At 48.9% G+C, this 20,759-nt stretch overlaps 1 protein-coding gene across 2 annotated transcripts in view; it reads left to right on the top strand.

The window, feature by feature from the left end:
• The window catches only part of LOC110496609 (adenylyl cyclase-associated protein 2), a 48,676-nt gene extending 28,590 nt beyond the window's left edge, over positions 1 to 20,086 (top strand). For both annotated transcript variants that reach the window (XM_036953360.1, XM_021572603.2), the window contains 9 exons: positions 1,573 to 1,716; positions 1,867 to 1,952; positions 2,146 to 2,251; positions 16,507 to 16,687; positions 17,123 to 17,304; positions 17,584 to 17,707; positions 17,912 to 17,994; positions 18,273 to 18,413; positions 18,579 to 20,086. In XM_036953360.1, coding sequence (XP_036809255.1) covers positions 1,573 to 1,716; positions 1,867 to 1,952; positions 2,146 to 2,251; positions 16,507 to 16,687; positions 17,123 to 17,304; positions 17,584 to 17,707; positions 17,912 to 17,994; positions 18,273 to 18,413; positions 18,579 to 18,662 — 1,131 coding nt within the window. In that variant the 3' untranslated portion in view covers positions 18,663 to 20,086. The remainder of the gene's footprint in view (positions 1 to 1,572; positions 1,717 to 1,866; positions 1,953 to 2,145; positions 2,252 to 16,506; positions 16,688 to 17,122; positions 17,305 to 17,583; positions 17,708 to 17,911; positions 17,995 to 18,272; positions 18,414 to 18,578) is intronic.
• The last annotated feature ends 673 nt before the right edge of the window (positions 20,087 to 20,759 follow it).

The following is a 20,759-nucleotide window of genomic DNA, read 5'->3' as shown; positions in this document are numbered from 1 at the left end:
TTTCTACGGACAATTCCTTTGATCTCATGACTTGGTTTTTGCTCTGACATGCACTGTCAACTTTGGGACCTTATATTGACAGGTGTGTGCCTTTCCAAATCATGTCCAATTAATTGAATTTACCACAGTTGGACTCCAACAAAGTTGTAGTATCATAACTCAAGGCGAGACCCAGATGCAGATGGTTGGAGTCTTAGATGTTTAATAATCCAAAGGAGTAGGCAAGAGAATGGTCGTGGACAGGCAAAAGGTCAAAACCAGATCAGAGTCCAGGAGGTACAGAGTGGCAGACAGGCTCGTGATCAGGCAGGCGGGTACACAGTCCAGAAACAGGAAAGGGTCAAAACCAGGAGGACTAGAGAAAGGAGAAATTCAAAAGCAGGAGAACGGGAAAAAAACGCTGGTTGACTTGAACATACAAGCACAGGGATAAATACACTGTGGAAAACGAGCAACACCTGGAGGGGGTGGAGACCATAACAAGGACAGGTGAAACAGATCAGGGTGTGACATGTAGACACATCTCAAGGATGATCAATGGAAACAGGTTGCACCTGAGCTAAATTTTTAGTCTCATAGCAAAGGGTCTGAAAACTTATGTATTCAGACCCTTTGGTATTTCTGTTTTTTATTTTTAATGCATTTGCAAAAATGTCTAAAACATGGTTTTGCTTTGTCATTATGGGGTATTGAGGAACATTTTTTATTTAATACATTTTAGAATAAGGCTGTAATGTAACAAAATGTGTAAAAAGTCCGGGGGTGATTACTTTCCGAATGCACTGTATTTAACCCATAATGCAATTAAATCAGTTGCCATAGCAATGGAAGAATAATCACATCCTTTCTCAAAATAAAGCTAAATAAATAAACAGAAATTATTATATTTATTTATCTTTCCCACAGCATATCGACACTGCGATATTTAGTTAAAATGTCATAGCAACATCGGCTTAGGTACAGGTCAAAATAAGAGAACTGTACTACAGTGTCACTAGGGAAACAATGTGTTCCTTTACCCAGTTGTGTGAAGGTAAACTGTAAACATTAGACCTGCTCAGTGCCTTACAAGGCCAGAGGGATCTCCCAATGAACAGAGGAATGCTGGGAGGAGAGGGAGGAGGGAGGGAAAGAGGGATGGAAGCTAGCAGGGATCTGGAAGTTCCAATGGAAAATGGATCCTTCTAATAAAATTCCAGTTGGCCAGTTATAAAATCACAGTGCCTTCGACTAGCTGGCATGCATGGCAGAGTTGCTTGTGGGCAAGGCAGTAAGTGAAACTGCTATATAACGGGTAGCATGAGGTAACTGGCCCATTGAGACTGGTGCTCTCACTCAGGTTCTGGAGAGCACTGTGAGAGCTGCTCAGAGCACTATTACAGATGAATGTATGGGTGTTGAGTTATACTTAAGTCATTGATAAATGCTATTTGCATATTGTCGGTCATATAGAAAAGACACTACCTGTGAGATTGTTCAGTTTTTGTTGACAAGCATTCTCTCTCTCTCACTATCTTTCTCTCTCTTTCATTTTCCCTCTCTTTCTCTCCTCCCCCTGTCTCTCCCTCCCAGATGGAGCTGTCTGACCTGCTGAAGCCTATCTCAGAGAAAATCCAGGAGATTCAGAACTTTCGGGAATGTAACCGTGGCAGCAGCCAATTCAACCACCTATCAGCTGTCAGCGAGAGCATCCCAGCACTGGGCTGGGTCGCCGTGGTGAGGAGACATCACTCGCTCATTCACATCTTCTTCACTGTGTTTCTGTGAATGCAGAGCAGAGATGTCTAAATTCATACATAGGGTCAGCTTTGTTTAACTACCTCTCTCTCTCTTTTTTCTATTTTTCTCGCTCCTTCTCTCTTCCAGAGCCAGAAACCAGTTCCCTATGTGAAGGAGATGAATGATGCTGCCATTTTCTACACTAACAGAGTTCTGAAAGACTATAAAGACTTGTGAGTATGACTGCTAGTGTATTACATCAACTTTAGCTTATTAGATACTTTGCAGATTATTATTGGTATGTAAAAATAACTGTCTGTGTCTTTTTCTCTCTCTGTGTATTCGTCCTAATCCATCCCCCTTTTTCCTTGTCACCCTCTCTCTCTCCCCTTCTCTCCGTCTGTCTGTTGATCTCTTTCTCTATAGAGACAAGCGTCATGTGGAGTGGGTGGGGTCCTACCTATCCATCTGGACTGAGCTTCAGGCCTTCATCAAACAGCATCACACAACAGGCCTAGTCTGGAGCAAGATTGTGAGTAGCAGCGACACTTAAGATTTACAAAAATAATCACCCAGTCCAGCAGAGGCTCCTCAGAGGAGAAGGGGGAGGGCCATCCTCCTCTGTGAATTTCATATTTTTTTAAATGTTTAAACATGAAAAAAGTTATCCTTTTTAGATGAAACCATACTAAATATAATCACGTCACCCCAAAACGTCACCCCTATTTTGCAATGAAGGTCTACAGTAGCCTCAGCAGCGCTCTGTAGGGTAGCACAATGGTGTAGCCGGAGGACAGCTCGCTTCCGTCCTCCTCTGTCCTCCTCTGGGTACATTGACTTCAATACAAAACCTAGTGAGCTCATGGTTCTCACCCCCTTCCACAGACCTACACAGTAATTATGACAACTTCCGGAGGGCGTCATCCAACCTATCAGATATCTTGCAGCATGAACTGACGTTGTCCACCCAATCAAAGGATCAGAGAGTGAATCTAGTACTGAAAGCATAAGCATAAGCTAGCTAGCACAAAATGTAGTGAGTAGTTGACTCGAAGAGAGAGAGAAAGACTAGTTGAACAGTTTTGAATAAATTCATTTCTTCCAAAATGAAGGAGAAGTAAGAGATTTCGTTTAAAAAAATAACTTTCAGTTTTGCTTACTTAGCTAGCAAATGCAGCTAGCTAGTTTAGCCTGCTCAAATAGAGGGATGCTATGTTAGCTAGCTGGCTATGTCTATCCAACACAACACTGGAACTCTTCCAAGTCAAGGCAAGCTTTTGGTTTGACTAATTTATTTCAACCGGGGCCCGCTGGGTTAAGTGCCAAACTGTTTACTGACTGTACACTGTAATGTTACTGCATGATAATGGCGGATTTACTAACGCGTTAGTTCTATTTGCTATGTTGACTATGATGTTACTTTGTCCAATACGATGACAACGATGTAGGCCGTGTGTAGCGGTTTGGCTTGGAAAGGTTTTTTCGCCTGGTCACATACAGCTGATGTGTTGTGCATTGAAGTCCACAAGCGAAGGGAAAAGGTGAGAGGAGAAGAGCGCATAAATGCGAGAAGGAATACAATGTGCTATGAAAATGAACTGTGTTTATGCGTGATCAGGGGTGTATTCATTCTGCCGATTCTGTTGAAAAACTTTTCTTAAACGGAAGTAAATGGAACAAAACAACAAAAATTTGGAAATTATATTATTTTATACTAATACAATTGCTCAGAGAAATACATTTTGTTTAACAAGTAATACATTTTTTTTAAAGGTATGGTTCAAATGATTGACACCCCTCTTTTCAATACCTCACATTAGGATAATAACAGATAACACTGAGACTTTTTCTACAATGTTTTATGAGGATTTTAGACCATTCCTCCATACAGAATCCTTCCAGATCTTTGGTTCAAACCACAGGTTTTCAATAGGGTTCAAGTCTGGAGACTGAGATGGCCATTGCAAAAATATTTGTATGATGTATTTTATACAGTCATTTTGCTCATCTGTATTAAGGGTATCAATCATTTCGGACTCCACTGTATACCATCATCATGTTGTAGCTGTCCTGTAAAACAGTTACATGAGACATATAATGGATATTTAATGTCTTATACTACAGCACTTCAGCAGCACTCCGGTCCTCTAGCTAGCTAACGTCCAGTGGGGCATTCCCTCCACATTCTATTATCCATGTGTTACAGCAGCAAAACCTGATCCAACCTCCTCAACACTGCCCTGAACACTGCTCCTCCCTGAGCCAGGAGTTTTTCATGACTCTGTGACCTGAGAAGGAACAACTTGGGTCCCACTGCCTGACTTCTCAGGACTTTCATCTGAGGTTGGATAAATAGGCCCAGAATTCATGGCTTTTTCCGTGATCAGGTCACACGGTCAGGAAACGCTCCTGGCCCTATGGATGAACTATAACCTTGCTTGCCATGCAGGTTTGAACAGGCAGGAACAAGACTGAATGAATTACAGCTCGCCTCGAGAAATAATTGTCTCTGACTCTGTTGGAGTCAGTTGTTTTCATCTGCAGCAGAGCCTCAGATGTTGTTTTCTGTTTCCTTATTTTTTACAGTGGTACAGGGCTGCTGTCCAAATGGCACCATATTACTTACATGGAGCCCATAGGGTCTGGCCAAACGTAGTGCACTATATAGGGAATATGGTGCCAGTTGGGATGTCGTTCTCATGTTAATTACCCCACAGTGTATATTTTTATGTGTAGTTATGCAGGCAGGCAGCTGGTTGCTTAAGGACCAGCTTGTATGAATGACTTGGTCCCTGGTGTACTGGTGGCTGCTTTGTGGTTCTCAATTGAGCAATTGTAGAGTTTGCTGGGAATTCATGCTCTTCTTCTATCGTCTGCTTTCTGTTTTCTTCCTCTACTACTCTTTGTCCTTTTCTCTTCCCCCCTTCTCCTTCTCTCTTCCTCCCTTCTCCCTCTCTCTCCCTTCCCCCCTTCTCCTTCTCCCTTCCCCCTTCTCATTCTCTCTTCCCCCCTTCTCCCTCTCCCTTCCCCCCTTCTCCCTCTCCCTTCCCCCCTTCTCCCTCTCTCTTCCCCCTTCTCCTTCTCTCTTCCCCCTTCTCCTTCTCTCTTCCCCCTTCTCCTTCTCCCTTCCCCTCTTCTCCCTCTCTCTTCCCCTCTTCTCCCTCTCTCTCCCTTCCCCCCTTCTCTCTCTCTCTTCCCCCCTTCTCCCTCTCTCTTCCCCCTTCTCCCTCTCTCTTCCCCCCTTCTCCCTCTCTCTTCCCCCTTCTCCTTCTCTCTTCCCCCTTCTCCCTCTCTCTTCCCCCCTTCTCCATCTCTCTTCCCCCCTTCTCCATCTCTCTTCCCCCCTTCTCCTTCTCTCTTCCCCCCTTCTCCCTCTCTCTTCCCCCCTTCTCCTTCTCTCTTCCCCCCTTCTCCCTCTCTCTTCCCCCCTTCTCCCTCTCTCTTCCCCCATTCTCCCTCTCTCTTCCCCCCTTCTCCCTCTCTCTTCCCCCCTTCTCCCTCTCTCTTCCCCCCTTCTCCCTCTCTCTTCCCCCCTTCTCCCTCTCTTCCCCCCTTCTCCCTCTCTTCCCCCCTTCTCCCTCTCTCTTCCCCCCTTCTCCCTCTCTCTTCCCCCCTTCTCCCTCTCTCTTCCCCCCTTCTCCCTCTCTCTTCCCCCCTTCTCCTTCTCTCTTCCCCCCTTCTCCCTCTCTCTTCCCCCCTTCTCCCTCTCTCTTCCCCCCTTCTCCCTCTCTCTTCCCCCCTTCTCCTTCTCTCTTCCCCCTTCTCCTCTCTTCCCCCCTTCTCCTCTCTTCCCCCCTTCTCCTCTCTTCCCCCCTTCTCCTCTCTTCCCCCCTTCTCCTCTCTTCCCCCCTTCTCCCTCTCTCTTCCCCCTTCTCCTTCTCTCTTCCCCCTTCTCCCTCTCTCTTCCCCCCTTCTCCATCTCTCTTCCCCCCTTCTCCATCTCTCTTCCCCCCTTCTCCTTCTCTCTTCCCCCCTTCTCCCTCTCTCTTCCCCCCTTCTCCTTCTCTCTTCCCCCCTTCTCCCTCTCTCTTCCCCCCTTCTCCTTCTCTCTTCCCCCCTTCTCCCTCTCTCTTCCCCCCTTCTCCCTCTCTCTTCCCCCCTTCTCCCTCTCTCTTCCCCCCTTCTCCCTCTCTCTTCCCCCCTTCTCCTTCTCTCTTCCCCCTTCTCCTCTCTTCCCCCCTTCTCCTCTCTTCCCCCCTTCTCCTCTCTTCCCCCCTTCTCCTCTCTTCCCCCCTTCTCCTCTCTTCCCCCCTTCTCCTCTCTTCCCCCCTTCTCCCTCTCTCTTCCCCCCTTCTCCCTCTCTCTTCCCCCCTTCTCCCTCTCTCTTCCCCCCTTCTCCCTCTCTCATTCCCCCCTTCTCCCTCTCTCATTCCCCCCTTCTCTTTCTCTCATTCCCCCTTCCCCCCTTCTCATTCCCCCTTCCCCCCTTCTCCCTCTCCCTTCCCCCCTTCCCCCTCTCTCTCACTTCCCCCCTTCTCCCTCTCTCATTCCCCCTTCTCCTTCTCTCATTCCCCCTTCTCCTTCTCCCTTCCTCTCTTCTCCCTCTCTCTCCCTTCCCCCTTCTCCCTCTCTCTCCCTTCCCCCTTCTCCCTCTCTCTCCCTTCCCCCCTTCTCCCTCCCTCTCTCTTCCCCCCTTCTCCCTCTCTCTTCCCCCCTTCTCCCTCTCTCTTCCCTCCTTCTCCCTCTCTCTTCCCCCCTTCTCCCTCTCTCTTCCCCCCTTCTCCCTCTCTCTTCCCCCCTTCTCCCTCTCTCTTTCCCCCCTTCTCCCTCTCTCTTTCCCCCCTTCTCCCTCTCTCATTCCCCCCTTCTCTTTCTCTCATTCCCCCTTCCCCCCTTCTCCCTCTCTCATTCCCCCCTTCTCCCTCTCTCATTCCCCCCTTCTCCTTCTCTCATTCCCCCTTCTCCTTCTCCCTTCCTCTCTTCTCCCTCTCTCTCCCTTCCCCCTTCTCCCTCTCTCTCCCTTCCCCCTTCTCCCTCTCTCTCCCTTCCCCCCTTCTCCCTCTCTCTCCCTTCCCCCCTTCTCCCTCTCTCTCCCTTCCCCCCTTCTCCCTCTCTCTCCCTTCCCCCCTTCTCCCTCTCTCTCCCTTCCCCCCTTCTCCCTCTCTCTCCCTTCCCCCCTTCTCCCTCTCTCTCCCTTCCCCCTTCTCCCTCTCTCTCCCTTCCCCCCTTCTCCCTCTCTCTCCCTTCCCCCCTTCTCCCTCTCTCTCCCTTCCCCCCTTCTCCCTCTCTCTCCCTTCCCCCCTTCTCCCTCTCTCTCCCTTCCCCCTTCTCCCTCTCTCTCCCTTTCCCCCTTCTCCCTCTCTCTCCCTTTCCCCCTTCTCCCTCTCTCTCCCTTTCCCCCTTCTCCCTCTCTCTCCCTTTCCCCCTTCTCCCTCTCTCTCCCTTCCCCCCTTCTCCCTCTCTCTCCCTTCTCCCTCTCTCATTCCCCCCTTCTCCTTCTCCCTTTCCCCTTCTCCCTCTCTCTCTCTCTCTCTCGCCCCCCCCTTCTCCTTCTCTCATTCCCCCCTTCTCCTTCCCCCTTCTCCCTCTCTCTCCCTTCCCCCCTTTCCCCCTTCTCCCTCTCTCTCCCTTCCCCCCTTCTCCCTTCCCCCTTCTCACTCTCTCTCCTTCCCCCTTCTCCCTCTCTCTCCCTTCCCCCCTTTCCCCCTTCTCCCTCTCTCTCCCTTCCCCCCTTTCCCCCTTCTCCCTCTCTCTCCCTTCCCCCCTTCTCCCTTCCCCCTTCTCACTCTCTCTCCTTCCCCCCTTCTCCCTCTCTCTCCCTTCTCCCTTCCCCCTTCACCCTCTCAGTTCAATTCAAGGGCTTTATTGGCATGGGAAACATTTGTTAACATTGCCAAAGCAAGTGAAATAGATAATAAACAAAAGTGAAATAAACAATAAAAATGAACAGTAAACATTACATTCAAAATAATGAATATATTTAAAATGTCTATATACAGTGTTGTCGCGATATGCAAATAGTTAAAGTACAAAAGGGAAAATAAATAAACTAAAATATGGGTTGTATTTACAATGGTGTTTGTTCTTCACTGGTTGCCCTTTTCTTATAGCAACAGGTCACACATCTAGCTGCTGTGATGGCACACTGACGTATTTCACCAATTTATCGAATTTATCGAAATTGGTTTTGTTTTCGAATTCTTTGTGGATCAGTGTAATCTGAGGGAAATATGTGTCTCTAATATGGTCATACATTTGTCAGGAGGTTAGGAAGTGCACTTTAGTTTCCACCTCATTTTGTGGGCAGTGTGCACATTGCCTGTCTTCTCTCTCTTCCACCCTTCTCGCTTCCACCCTTCTCGCTTTTACCCTTTCCACCTTCTCCCTCTCCCTTCCCCCCTTCTCATTCTCCCTTACCCCCTTCTCCCTCTCCCTTCCCCCTTCTCCCTCTCCCTTCCCCCCTTCTCCCTCTCCCTTCCCCCCTTCTCATTCTCCCTTACCCCCTTCTCCCTCTCCCTTCCCCCTTCTCCCTCTCCCTTCCCCCCTTCTCCCTCTCCCTTCCCCCCTTCTCCCTCTCTCTTCCCCCCTTCGCCCTCTCCCTTCCCCCCTTCGCCTTCCCCCCTTCGCCCTCTCCCTTCCCCCCCTTCGCCCTCTCCCTTCCCCCCTTCGCCCTCTCCCTTCCCCCCTTCGCCCTCTCCCTTCCCCCCTTCTCCCTCTCCCTTCCCCCCTTCTCCCTCTCCCTTCCCCCCTTCTCCCTCTCCCTTCCCCCTTCGCCCTCTCCCTTCCCCCCTTCTCATTCTCCCTTCCCCCCTTCTCATTCTGTCTTCCCCCTTCTCATTCTCCCTTCCCCCTTCTCATTCTCCCTTCCCCCCTTCTCATTCTCCCTTCCCCCCTTCTCCCTCTCCCTTCCCTCCCTCTCCCTTCCCCCCTTCTCATTCTCCCTTTCTCCCTTTCTCCCTTTCTCCCTTCTCCCTCTCCCTTCGACCCTTCGACCCTTCTCCCTTCGACCCTTCTCCCTTCGACCCTCTCCCTTCGACCCTTCTCCCTTCCCCCCTTCTCCCTTCTCCCTTCCCCCCTTCTCATTCTCCCTTCCCCCCTTCTCTCTCTCCCTTCCCCCCTTCTCCCTTCTCCCTCTCCCTTCCCCCCTTCTCATTCTCCCTTCCCCCTTCTTCCTTCCCCCCTTCTCATTCTCCCTTCCCCCCTTCTCATTCTCCCTTCCCCCCTTCTCATTCTCCCTTCCCCTTCTCATTCTCCCTTCCCCCTTCTCATTCTCCCTTCCCCCTTCTCATTCTCCCTTCCCCCCTTCTCCCTTCTCCCTCCCCCTTCTCCCTTCTCATTCTCCCTTCCCCCTTCTCATTCTCCCTTCCCCCTTCTCATTCTCCCTTCCCCCCTTCTCCCTTCTCCCTCCCCCTTCTCCCTTCTCATTCTCCCTTCCCCCTTCTTCCTTCCCCCTTCTCATTCTCCCTTCCCCCCTTCTCATTCTCCCATCCCCCCTTCTCATTCTCCCTTCCCCCTTCTCCCTTTCCTTTCTCCCCTTCTCATTCTCCCTTCCCCCCTTCTCCCTCTCCCTTCCCCCCTTCTCATTCTCCCTTCCCCCTTCTCATTCTCCCTTTCTCCCTTCTCCCTCTCCCTTCCCCCTCTCCCTTCCCCCCTTCTCCCTCTCCCTTCCCCCTCTCCCTTCCCCCCTTCTCATTCTCCCTTCCCCCCTTCTCCCTCTCCCTTCCCTCCCTCTCCCTTCCCTCCCTCTCCCTTCCCCCCTTCTCCCTTCCCCCCTTCTCCCTTCCCCCCTTCTCCCTTCTCCCTCTCCCTTCCCCCCTTCTCATTCTCCCTTCCCCCCTTCTCATTCTCCCTTCCCCCCTTCTCCCTCTCCCTTCCCCCCTTCTCCCTCTCCCTTCCCCCCTTCTCTCTCTCCTTTCCCCCCTTCTCTCTCTCCTTTCCCCCCTTCTCCCTTCTCCCTTCCCCCCCTTCTCATTCTCCCTTCCCCCTTCTCATTCTCCCTTCCCCCTTCTCATTCTCCCTTCCCCCCTTCTCATTCTCCCATCCCCCCTTCTCATTCTCCCTTTCCCTTCCCCCCTTCTCATTCTCCCTTCCCCCCTTCTCATTCTCCCTTCCCCCCTTCTCCCTCTCCCTTCCCCCCTTCTCATTATCCCTTCCCCCTTCTCATTCTCCCTTCCCCCTTCTTATTCTCCCTTCTCCCTTCCCTCCCTCTCCCTTCCCCCTTCTCATTCTCCCTTCTCCCTCTCCCTTCCCCCCTTCTCCCTCTCCCTTCCCTCCCTCTCCCTCTCCCTTCCCCCCTTCTCCCTTCCCCCCGTCTCCCTTCTCCCTCTCCCTTCCCCCCTTCTCATTCTCCCTTCCCCCCTTCTCCCTCTCCCTTCCCCCCTTCTCCCTCTCCCTTCCCCCCTTCTCCCTCTCCCTTCCCCCCTTCTCCCTCTCCCTTCCCCCCTTCTCACTCTCCCTTCCCCCCTTCTCCCTCTCCCTTCCCCCCTTCTCATTCTCCCTTCCCCCCTTCTCCCTTCTCCCTCTCCCTTCCCCCCTTCTCATTCTCCCTTCCCCCCTTCTCATTCTCCCTTCCCCCCTTCTCATTCTCCCTTCCCCCCTTCTCATTCTCCCTTCCCCCCTTCTCATTCTCCCTTCCCCCTTCTCCCTTCTTCCTCTCCCTTCCCCCCTTCTCATTCTCCCTTCCCCCCTTCTCATTCTCCCTTCCCCCCTTCTCATTCTCCCTTTCTCCCTCTCCCTTCCCCCCTTCTCCCTCACCCTTCCCCCCTTCTCCCTCACCCTTCCCCCCTTCTCCCTCTCCCTTCCCTCCCTCTCCCTTCCCCCTTCTCATTCTCCCTTTCTCCCTTCTCCCTTCTCATTCTCCCTTTCTCCCTTCTCCCTTCTCCCTTCCCCCTTCTCATTCTCCCTTTCTCCCTTCTCCCTTCTCCCTTCTCCCTTCTCCCTTCCCCCCTTCTCCCTTCTCCCTTCCCCCCTTCTCATTCTCCCTTCCCCCTTCTCATTCTCCCTTCCCCCCTTCTCATTCTCCCTTCCCCCCTTCTCATTCTCCCTTCCCCCTTCTCTCTCTCCCTTCCCCCTTCTCTCTCTCCCTTCCCCCCTTCTCCCTTCTCCCTCTCCCTTCCCCCCCTTCTCCCTCTCCCTTCCCCCCTCTCCCTTCTCCCTTCTCCCTTCCCCCCTTCTCATTCTCCCTTCCCCCTTCTTCCTTCCCCCTTCTCATTCTCCCTTCCCCCCTTCTCATTCTCCCTTCCCCCTTCTCTCTCTCCCTTCCCCCCTTCTCCCTTCTCCCTCTCCCTTCCCCCCTTCTCCCTCTCCCTTCCCCCCTCTCCCTTCTCCCTTCCCCCCTCTCCCTTCTCCCTTCCCCCCTTCTCATTCTCCCTTCCCCCTTCTTCCTTCCCCCTTCTCATTCTCCCTTCCCCCCTTCTCATTCTCCCTTCCCCCCTTCTCCCTTCTCCCTCTCCCTTCCCCCCCTTCTCCCTCTCCCTTCCCCCCCTTCTCCCTCTCCCTTCCCCCCTCTCCCTTCTCCCTTCTCCCTTCCCCCCTTCTCATTCTCCCTTCCCCCTTCTTCCTTCCCCCTTCTCATTCTCCCTTCCCCCCTTCTCATTCTCCCTTCCCCCTTCTCTCTCTCCCTTCCCCCCTTCTCCCTTCTCCCTCTCCCTTCCCCCCTTCTCCCTCTCCCTTCCCCCCTCTCCCTTCTCCCTTCTCCCTTCCCCCCTTCTCATTCTCCCTTCCCCCTTCTTCCTTCCCCCTTCTCATTCTCCCTTCCCCCCTTCTCATTCTCCCTTCCCCCCTTCTCATTCTCCCTTCCCCCCTTCTCCCTTCTCCCTTCTCCCTTCCCCCCTTCTCATTCTCCCTTCCCCCTTCTTCCTTCCCCCTTCTCATTCTCCCTTCCCCCCTTCTCCCTTCTCCCTCTCCCTTCCCCCCTTCTCATTCTCCCTTCCCTCCCTCTCCCTTCCCCCTTCTCTCTCTCCCTCCCCCCTTCTCTCTCTCCCTTCCCCCCTTCTCCCTTCTCCCTCTCCCTTTCCCTTTCCCTTTCCCCCTTCTCATTCTCCCTTTCCCCCTTCTCTCTCTCCCTTCCCCCCTTCTCCCTTCTCCCTCTCCCTTCCCCCTTCTCTCTCTCCCTCCCCCCTTCTCCCTCTCCCTTCCCCCCTTCTCATTCTCCCTTCCCCCCTTCTCATTCTCCCTTCCCCCCTTCTCCCTTCTCCCTCTCCCTTCCCCCCTTCTCATTCTCCCTTCTCCCTTCTTCCTTCCCCCCTTCTCATTCTCCCTTCCCCCTTCTCATTCTCCCTTCCCCCTTCTCATTCTCCCTTCCCCCTTCTCATTCTCCCTTCCCCCCTTCTCCCTTTCCCTTCCCCCCTTCTCATTCTCCCTTCCCCCTTCTCCCTTCTTCCTCTCCCTTCCCCCCTTTTCCTCTCCCTTCCCCCCTTCTCATTCTCCCTTCCCCCCTTCTCATTCTCCCTTCCCCCCTTCTCCCTTCCCTCCCTCTCCCTTCCCTCCCTCTCCCTTCCCTCCCTCTCCCTTCCCCCCTTCTCATTCTCCCTTTCTCCCTTCCCCCCTTCTCCCTTCCCCCCTTCCCCCTTCTCCCTTCCCCCCTTCTCATTCTCCCTTTCCCCCTTCTCCCTTCCCCCCTTCTCATTCTCCCTTCCCCCCTTCTCATTCTCCCTTCCCCCCTTCTCATTCTCCCTTCCCCCCTTCTCCCTTCTCCCTCTCCCTTCCCCCCTTCTCATTCTCCCTTCCCCCCTTCTCCCTCTCCCTTCCCCCTTCTCATTCTCCCTTTCTCTCTGGCAGGTTTCCAATCAGAAATCATATTCCTGCATCCAGTGGAAGTGATACGTTTATTTGTTTATCTTTTTACATGACAATATAACTGAAAGTAAAACTCCTTAGACTTCACGTTTCTCTAAAGAGTGTTGAACTCAGTTCAAGGCCACTGTCTGTTTCAGTGATCTTCCAGAATCCTCTGTGTGGTCCTTTGAGGCATATAGACTGTCACACAATTTGGTGGACTGAAGGTGTGTGCTCGTGTGTGTGCACATGCGAGAGTGTGTGTCCCTCCTGCCGTTAGGTGTCAGGGTTTTGTGTGTGTGTTTGTGTGTGTGTGAGTTAAGGAGTGTGTGGCTTGGACAGGTGGTCCTCAGGGTGGACTTGAATGGAGGTTTTCTTCACCAAAGAAAGCCGCAACAAAGCCCTGTGAAGTTCAGGCCCTACACACCTGCTCCAACACACCCCACAACCTACTTTAAATTACCAGGCTTTTCTCTCATCTAATCTGTCTGCTTCTGTTCAGAGGGGCAGGGACACACTGTCACACATGCAGACACACACACGTTGTGTATTCACACAAACTACACACACACAGCTCTGGATTCAGTCCGTATCCCAGAAGTATCACGGAAAATCTGCGTTATAGCTCGATTAAAATGTAAAGGCAATGTTCGTGGAGACTGCGTTCCCACGTTCGCGGTATACGCTGCATATGTAGGCTCAATCGGAAATTACCTTTCAATTTTTATGCGGATCTTTCATGATATGGAGTGAATCCAGCCCTTAATTTCATTGCACTCAGCTTTAATCATTGGGCATTTGCTAAACTGACAACTAATACAACTGTGTTGTTTTGTAATGATATGTACCACACGTGTCACAGGTCAGAGGTTGAGTACTGTCAGCTGGACCTCATAGACTGCTAAACCCCCAATGAACTGCAACACCAATCACCAGTACATCAGTCTCACACTGGCTGCAGCGGTACTTGCGTGGTGTGTGTGTGCGTGTGCGTTCGTGCGTGTGCCTGCGTGTGTGTGGAGGGAGGGGAGGGGGTGGGGGTTGTACAGTTGCTGTGGCATGTTTGAGTGTAGAAGGGGGACCATGGGTAACTGTCCTTGGCAGCTGTGTCGTCAGAGTCAGTCAGACAGACAGACAGACTCTCTCTCTCTCTCTCTCTGTCTGTCTTTTCTGGAGTTGGCGTGCATGGGGCTCTACATTCATCTGCTCATTAGCTTGGTAAGTAAGGCTCTCAGTGAGAAAAAATGCATTTAGAGTAAAGGTTGACCAGAGTCCCTGTCGCAGCAGGACTTAGGCCGGGATTCAATCCAATCTGCCTTAGATCCGTGTTATAGCATGCTTGACATTAAAGGTAATTTCTGATTGACCCCACATATGCAGCGTTTACCATGAATGATCAATGCGGAAACATTGCCTTTAAAAGCTGCATTGTCACAACATACAGTCGGATTGAATCCCTGCCTTAGGTCTCCACTTTTCACCATATGCATATATAAATGTCAAGAACAGCACACAGTGGTAGTTAAGGATCCTATTTGCCAAGGGTGGACCACTCTGGTCCTGGAGAGCTGGAGGGATAGTGTTTGCAGGCGTTTGTTCCAACCCAGCTTTGACGTTGGCCACATCTGCTACAAGAAACCAGTTGAATATGAAGACCCTCAACTATTTGTCCTATACTCCACCTGCCGGCCAACAACTGTATTTTATTTGATTTAACCTTTATTTAACTAGGTAAGTCAGTGAAGAACAAATTATTATTTACAATGATGGCCTACCAAAAGGCAAAAGGCCTCCTGCGGGGCTGGGATGAAACATTTTTAAATGTTTAAGTACACACATCACGACAAGAGAGACAACACTACATAGAGACCTAAGACAACAATATAGCAAGGCAGCAACACATGACAACACAGCATGACAACAACATGGTAGCAGCACAAAACATGCTACAAACATTATTGGGCACAGTCAACAGCACAAAGGGCAAGAAGGTAGAGACAACAATACATCACACAGAGCAGCCACAACTGTCTGTAAGAGTGTCCATGATTGAGTCTTTGAGTGAAGAGATTGCGATAAAACAGTCCAGTTTGAGTGTTTGTTGCAGCTTGTTCCAGTCGCTAGCCACAGTGAACTGAAAAGAGGAGCGACCCAGGGATGTGCGTGCTTTGATGACCTTTAACAGAATGTGACTCGCAGAATGGGTGTTGTATGTGGAGGATGAGGGCTGCAGTAGATATCTCAGATAGGGGGGAGTGAGGCCTAAGAGGGTTTTATAAATAAGCATCAACCAGTGGGTCTTGTGACGGGTTTACAGAGATGACCAGTTTACAGAGGAGTATAGAGTGCAGTGATGTGTCCAAAAAGGAGTGCAGTGATATGTCCTGCCAATCTCTAAATTATGTCTCCGTAATCTAGCATGGGTATGATGGTCATCTGAATCAGGGTTAGTTTGGCAGCTGGGGTGAAAGAGGACCGATTACGATAGTGGAAACCAAGTCTAGATTTAACTTTAGCCTGCAGCTTTGATATGTGCTGAGAGAAGGACAGTGTACTGTCTAGCCATACTCCCAAGGACTTGTATGAGGTGACTTACCTCAAGCTCTAAACCCTCAGCGGTAGTAATCACACCTGAGGGGAGAGGGGCATTCTTCTTACCACACTACATGACATTTGTTTTGGAGGTGATCAGAACAAGGTTAAGGGCAGAGAAAGCTTGTTGGATACTATGAAAGCGTTGTTGTAGAGCATTTAACACAAAATCCGGGGAGGGTCAGCTGAGTATAAGACTGTATAATCTGCATATAAATGGATGAGAGAGCTTCCTACTGCCTGCCTGAGCTTTGTTAATGTAAATTGAGAAGAGTGTGGTGCCTAGGATCGAGCCTTGACAGGCAGTGGCTGAGACAGCAGATGTTCTGACTTTATACACTGCACTCTTTGAGAGAGGTAGTTAGCAAACCAGGCCAAAGACCCCTCAGAGACACCAATACTCCTTAGCCGGCCCACAAGAATGGAATGGTCGACCATATCAAAAGCTTTGGCCAAGTCAATAAAAATAGCACAATATTGCTTAGAATCAAGGGCGTGTCAGTGACACATCCATAACCTGAGCGGAAACCAGATTGCATACCAGAGAGAATACTATAGACATCCTGAAAGCCAGTCGGTTGATTTTTTGACAAGTTTTTCCAACACTTTTGATAAACAGGGAAAAATAGAAATAGGTCTGTAACAGTTCGGAAAAGCTTGAACGAACCGTGGCTGCCTTCCAAGCAATGGGAAACTACCCAGAAAGGAGAGACAGGCTTGGCGTTGATAGGGGCAGCAACCTTAAAGAAGAAAGGGTCTAAACCATCTGACCCAGATGTTTTTTGGGGGTCAAGTTCCAGGAGCTCCTTTAGGACCTCAGACTCAGTGACTGCCTGTAGGGAGAAACTTTGTTGCGGGGCGGGGGAAAAAGAGGGAGAAGCATCGGGAATAGTCATTAGAAGGGGTGGGAGATGAGGAAATGTTGGACAGGCAAGGAGGCATGGCTGAGTGAAATAGGAATCCTGACTTAATGAAGTGGTGATTTAAAGAGCTCAACCATGTGCTTATTGTCAGTAACAACCATACCAACAACATTAAGGGACATGGGCAGCTGTGAGGAGGAGGGTTTATTCTTCAGGTTTTTAACCATTTTCCAGAACTTCTTAGCGTTAGACCCACAGAGAGAGAACTGCTCCTTAAAGTAACTAACTTTGGCCTTCCAGATAGCCTGAGTGCACTTATTTCTCATTTGCCTAACCGAGTGCCAGTCAGCCTGAGTATGCGTGTGCCGAGCCTTTTGCCAAATGCAATTCTTGAGGTGGAGGAACTCAGCAAGATCATGGTCGAACCAGGGGCTCAACCTGTTTTTAGCTCTCATTTTCTTTTTGGGGGCGTGTCTGTTAACAATACCACTGAAAATATATAAAAAAGAAGGTCCAAGCATCTTCGACAGAGGGGGACTGTAGTTCCAGACTTCTTCACCATCATCTAGTCTTGATTCACAGAGAGTAACACTCCTCTCTCTATCTCTCAACACAAGGTCCCATTGCTCCTCCCTCTCTGTTCGCTCCTGCCCCTGGCGGTCCCAGCCCCCTTCCACCAACCCCACCCCCTGGACCCCCACCAGTCTTCACAGGCAAACTGCCACAGGCCGACAGCACCACGGCCCAGCACTCGGCTCTCTTCGCCCAGTTGAACCAAGGAGAAGCAATCACTAAAGGTAGCCAAGCCACCGTCACCCAGGGGTTGAAGAGCTCTGATCCAACTGCAGGGGGGGAGGGAGGGAGGGAGGGAAAAGAAGTAGAAACAGGAGAAGAAAGGGAGCGAGAAGGAGCGACAGTTACAGAGTTCTGAAAGCACCACTGCCCAGCACTCAGCCTTGTTTGCCCAGCTGAACCAGGGATCCAAAGGTAGCCAAGACAGGAGAGAAGACGAGGAAGGAGGGGGAGAAACAGAAGGAGAAAGTGAGGGAGAATTGATGAGTTGCTGTGTTGAGGACATAGAAATAGTCATTATATTTCTATGCTGTGTTTATTAAACAACAGTTAGGGTCAAAGTTTCTCAAATTGAGATTTTTTGATAGTTCATTTTTTTATACATTTTTGTACTAAAACAACAACTTATTACAATGAAGTATCCTCTCTCTGTTCACTAGCATTAAAGCACGTCTCAAAGGACCAGATGACCCATAAGAATCCCGCCCTTCGCTCCCAGGGAGGTGAGAATCACGCCTCCCCATCCAAGAGCCGGAACCCCGGCGGCTCCTCCAACCTAGCGCTTCCCCAGAAACGACCCCCACTGCTGGAGCTGGAGCTGGAGGGGAAGAAATGGAGGGTGGTACGTTACCTAGTGTCTTGCCTTGCCTGCCAGGCTTCTAAGTTTTGCTATTATCAAAATGGAGGACATGGAGGAGCTTAAAGAATGTCTAGTGAGTCAGGAACATTTTGGTGCTTCTCACATATTCAATGACCAAGACTGCTGTTAGTGTGTGACAGTACACTTTCGGAGGCGATGGTGATGTCTGGTGCTGCACCCAATGAGGTCATACAAAGGTGAAGGGTCAAACCGGAGAGGGGTCAGACGGTCACAGGTCTTGTTTGTTGTTTCTCCCCACAGGAGTACTTTGACCAGGCTCATGACCTGGTTATCAAGGAGACAGAGCTGAGACAGGTGGCCTATGTCTTCTGCTGCAGCAACTCTACTCTACATATAGAGGGAAAGATCAACTCCATCATTGTGGGTGAGTTCAGCCATCTGTTGTATTACTTCTGAGTTGATCATACTGTATTTCTGTTATTAAGGTTTGATCATTTATACTGCGACGTCATTTACAAAGGAGTGGCAATACACAGTGGACAATTTCTTTGTCATCTTTGACAGCATCGTTCCCGTATCTCTCTCACTCACGTATTTCATGCTTTCCTATGACGTTCACCTCTGACAGATAACTGTAAGAAGCTTGGTCTGGTGTTTGACAACATCGTTGGCATTGTGGAAATAATCAACTCAAAGGACATTCAGTTACAGGTCAGCTCAAATTTCATACATGTTCAAGCAGATAACATACATTATGCGTTCTCTTTCCTCTCGGCATCTGAAGTTCAGCTTCAATGTACCTGCAATAACCCTATCATAGATGTATAGTACTGGCACATTTAGTTGTATATGTTATGTTGGGCCATGAGTTAGGTGCCTCTGAGTTAGGGCCATGAGTTTTTTTTGTACTTTTCAGGTTACGCGGACATGAAAAATGACTGTCCCTAGACTAGTTATAAGATGGAAGTATCTGCCCCACTTTTGTCCAGGTGATGGGTAGAGTTCCTACCATCTCCATCAACAAGACAGAGGGATGCCAAGTCTACCTGAGTAAGGACGCTCTGGACTGTGAGATCGTCAGCGCCAAGAGCTCTGAGATGAACATCCTGGTACCACAGGATGACGACTATGTGAGTGTGTGTTAAAGTGTGTGTTGAGGGCTTGCATTTCCAACGTGCCTGCCTGTCTGCCTGTCTGTCTGGCTGCCTGTCTGTCTGTGAGAGAGAGTGTAAGGATAAGACTTAGTGAGAGTATGTCTGAGTGTGGTTTTGTTTTTAACATTGTCTGTTTAACAGAGGGAGTTCCCAGTTCCTGAGCAGTTCAAGACCGTTTGGGACGGGTCCAAACTGGTGACAGAACCCACAGAGATCGCTGGCTGATTGCTGATACTTCCTCCTCATCGAGATGATCTCTTATCACCCCCATTTATTCCTCATCTATTTTCCCTCTCCGTCAGAGGTTTCACAAACCTTATAGGCTGGTAATAAAAGGGATCCTGTACCACACAAACCAGACAGTGTAACTGACTGGCTAGTAGTGCTGTAGGTCAGTTGATTGTACGCCTGATTGTATGCATTAAGATTACATTATATTGTTTCCTCTGCACTTTGAAATTGTAGATTGTCCTTGAACTGTTTGTTCAGCTTATTTGTTGCAGAGCACTCTCCTTCACAAAACTACTGTACTATCCACAGAGTTATGGTAAGCTTACTATTTAAACATGCAGTATTTTTGTCAGGTTTCTTCGTGTAGAACTTCTGTGTTTGGCAAATAAAGTTGCATTAAAATGAGGAATAGTGAGGAAGTGTAGCCTTTATGTTAATCTGTTAAATCTGTTTATGCAAAATAAGGTAAAGACTCTCAAACAAGTATCTGGCACTTACTTGTGTGTGCCATAACATAAAAGGTGTTTATGCAAGTAGGCTATGTGTACAACATAATTACTTCTTTACAAGTTAACAGCTGAAAGACCTACCCTGATAAGGCAAACCTTGTATTAGGATATATTATGGATGTGTCTTTTGATTGAAGAGAACCTTCAGATTCCATACTGGCATTGTAATGTTGTTGTTTTATGCTTTATGCTTTGTTGTGACTTGATTTGAGAGGCAGAAAGTATTGAAGAATGAGGTCGAGTTGACTTTTGATTTGTATGATATGTAGGATGAAGAGAATGTTCCACGGATAAAATTGAATGGCCAGTTTGAAACTATATGGTCAGTTGAGAGGGAGTTGTAGAGTATGTTCCACAAGATGCTGAAGCATATACTGTTTTGGTTTGCTTTAATACTCTGCGATACTAAACTATTCACATCTAGCTGTTCAGTTAACAGTTGTATCATGTTTATACTGCATGCTAGTGTTCTCCCAGCTAGCACATTTGGTTCCTTGGAAGTTGTGGGAGCGTATGTTTTTGATTCCACATTTCTGGGAAGGAAGCCATAAGTTTCCTGACCAGTAGAACTGATTTTTTTTTTGTAACATTCTGTGAACGGAAGTAAAAATGTTGCCTGTTCTGGGAACTTACATTTTTAGGTTGCAGTGAGGTTCTGAGAACATTTTACTATGGTTCCCTGAAAGTTTTCCTGGAAAGGTTTTATTAATGTTCTGAGAATGGTAATGTAATTTGAAGGTAATTAAATAATGTTCTGAGAACATGTTTCAATAAGACTTCTAATAACACCGCTAGCTTAGTTTAACTGGTTTGAACTCCAAACACAGAACAAATTCAAATGTATTTGCTTCGGCATTAATCATACAATTGTATTTTTTTATTGTGGTATGGCGTCAGTGAAATTCAAAACTATTATCTTCTCTTCTTTATCCATGGAATTATTCCACTACGCCACCAGGATGGAGCTGAAAGTACTACATTTCCCACCACAGAAACATATAGCTCTCAAAAAATGTGTGAGCTGGGTATCCTGCTCCATTCCTAGAAGGTTGTATGCAAAATAACCGTAGGGCAACAACACTCCAAGTGTTTAAAGCCAAGCTTTAACAAACTAATGGTTCTCAGAACTTTGTGCTAGCTGGGGTAGCACTGAATTGGGAGTGGAGTGGGTTTTTAAAAACACGTTTAAATATATATATATACTAGCCTATAGTGCATTGACAGCAGACTTAATTGACAAAGTGAAAGATAATAGCAAGACCTTACTTGCATTTGATAAGCAAGATATATCTTAAACTAGTTATCTTATTACTTTTCCTAACCCAAATATATGGTTGTAGCATCACCAATAGATTGCTGTCACCAGCACTGCATAAGCCTTAATATGCTTAGATACAAATCAAGATAGAGAAATGTTTTTCATAATGTTCAATGTCTACTGAACTATTGTCAATATGCATACCTGTTAGTCTGAATACACCACTGTAACCTTAAATTAAGCATTTTGTATTGGGACACAAATGCATCAGCATTTAGATGGGGTTAATACTGTTAGTGCTTTTCACATGTCTTTATTCATACA

Source organism: Oncorhynchus mykiss, chromosome 18, assembly GCF_013265735.2.
Source record: "Oncorhynchus mykiss isolate Arlee chromosome 18, USDA_OmykA_1.1, whole genome shotgun sequence".
NCBI lineage: Eukaryota > Metazoa > Chordata > Actinopteri > Salmoniformes > Salmonidae > Oncorhynchus > Oncorhynchus mykiss.
Note: the sequence above shows the minus strand (reverse complement) of the source record. Positions and strands in the feature narration are given on the sequence as shown.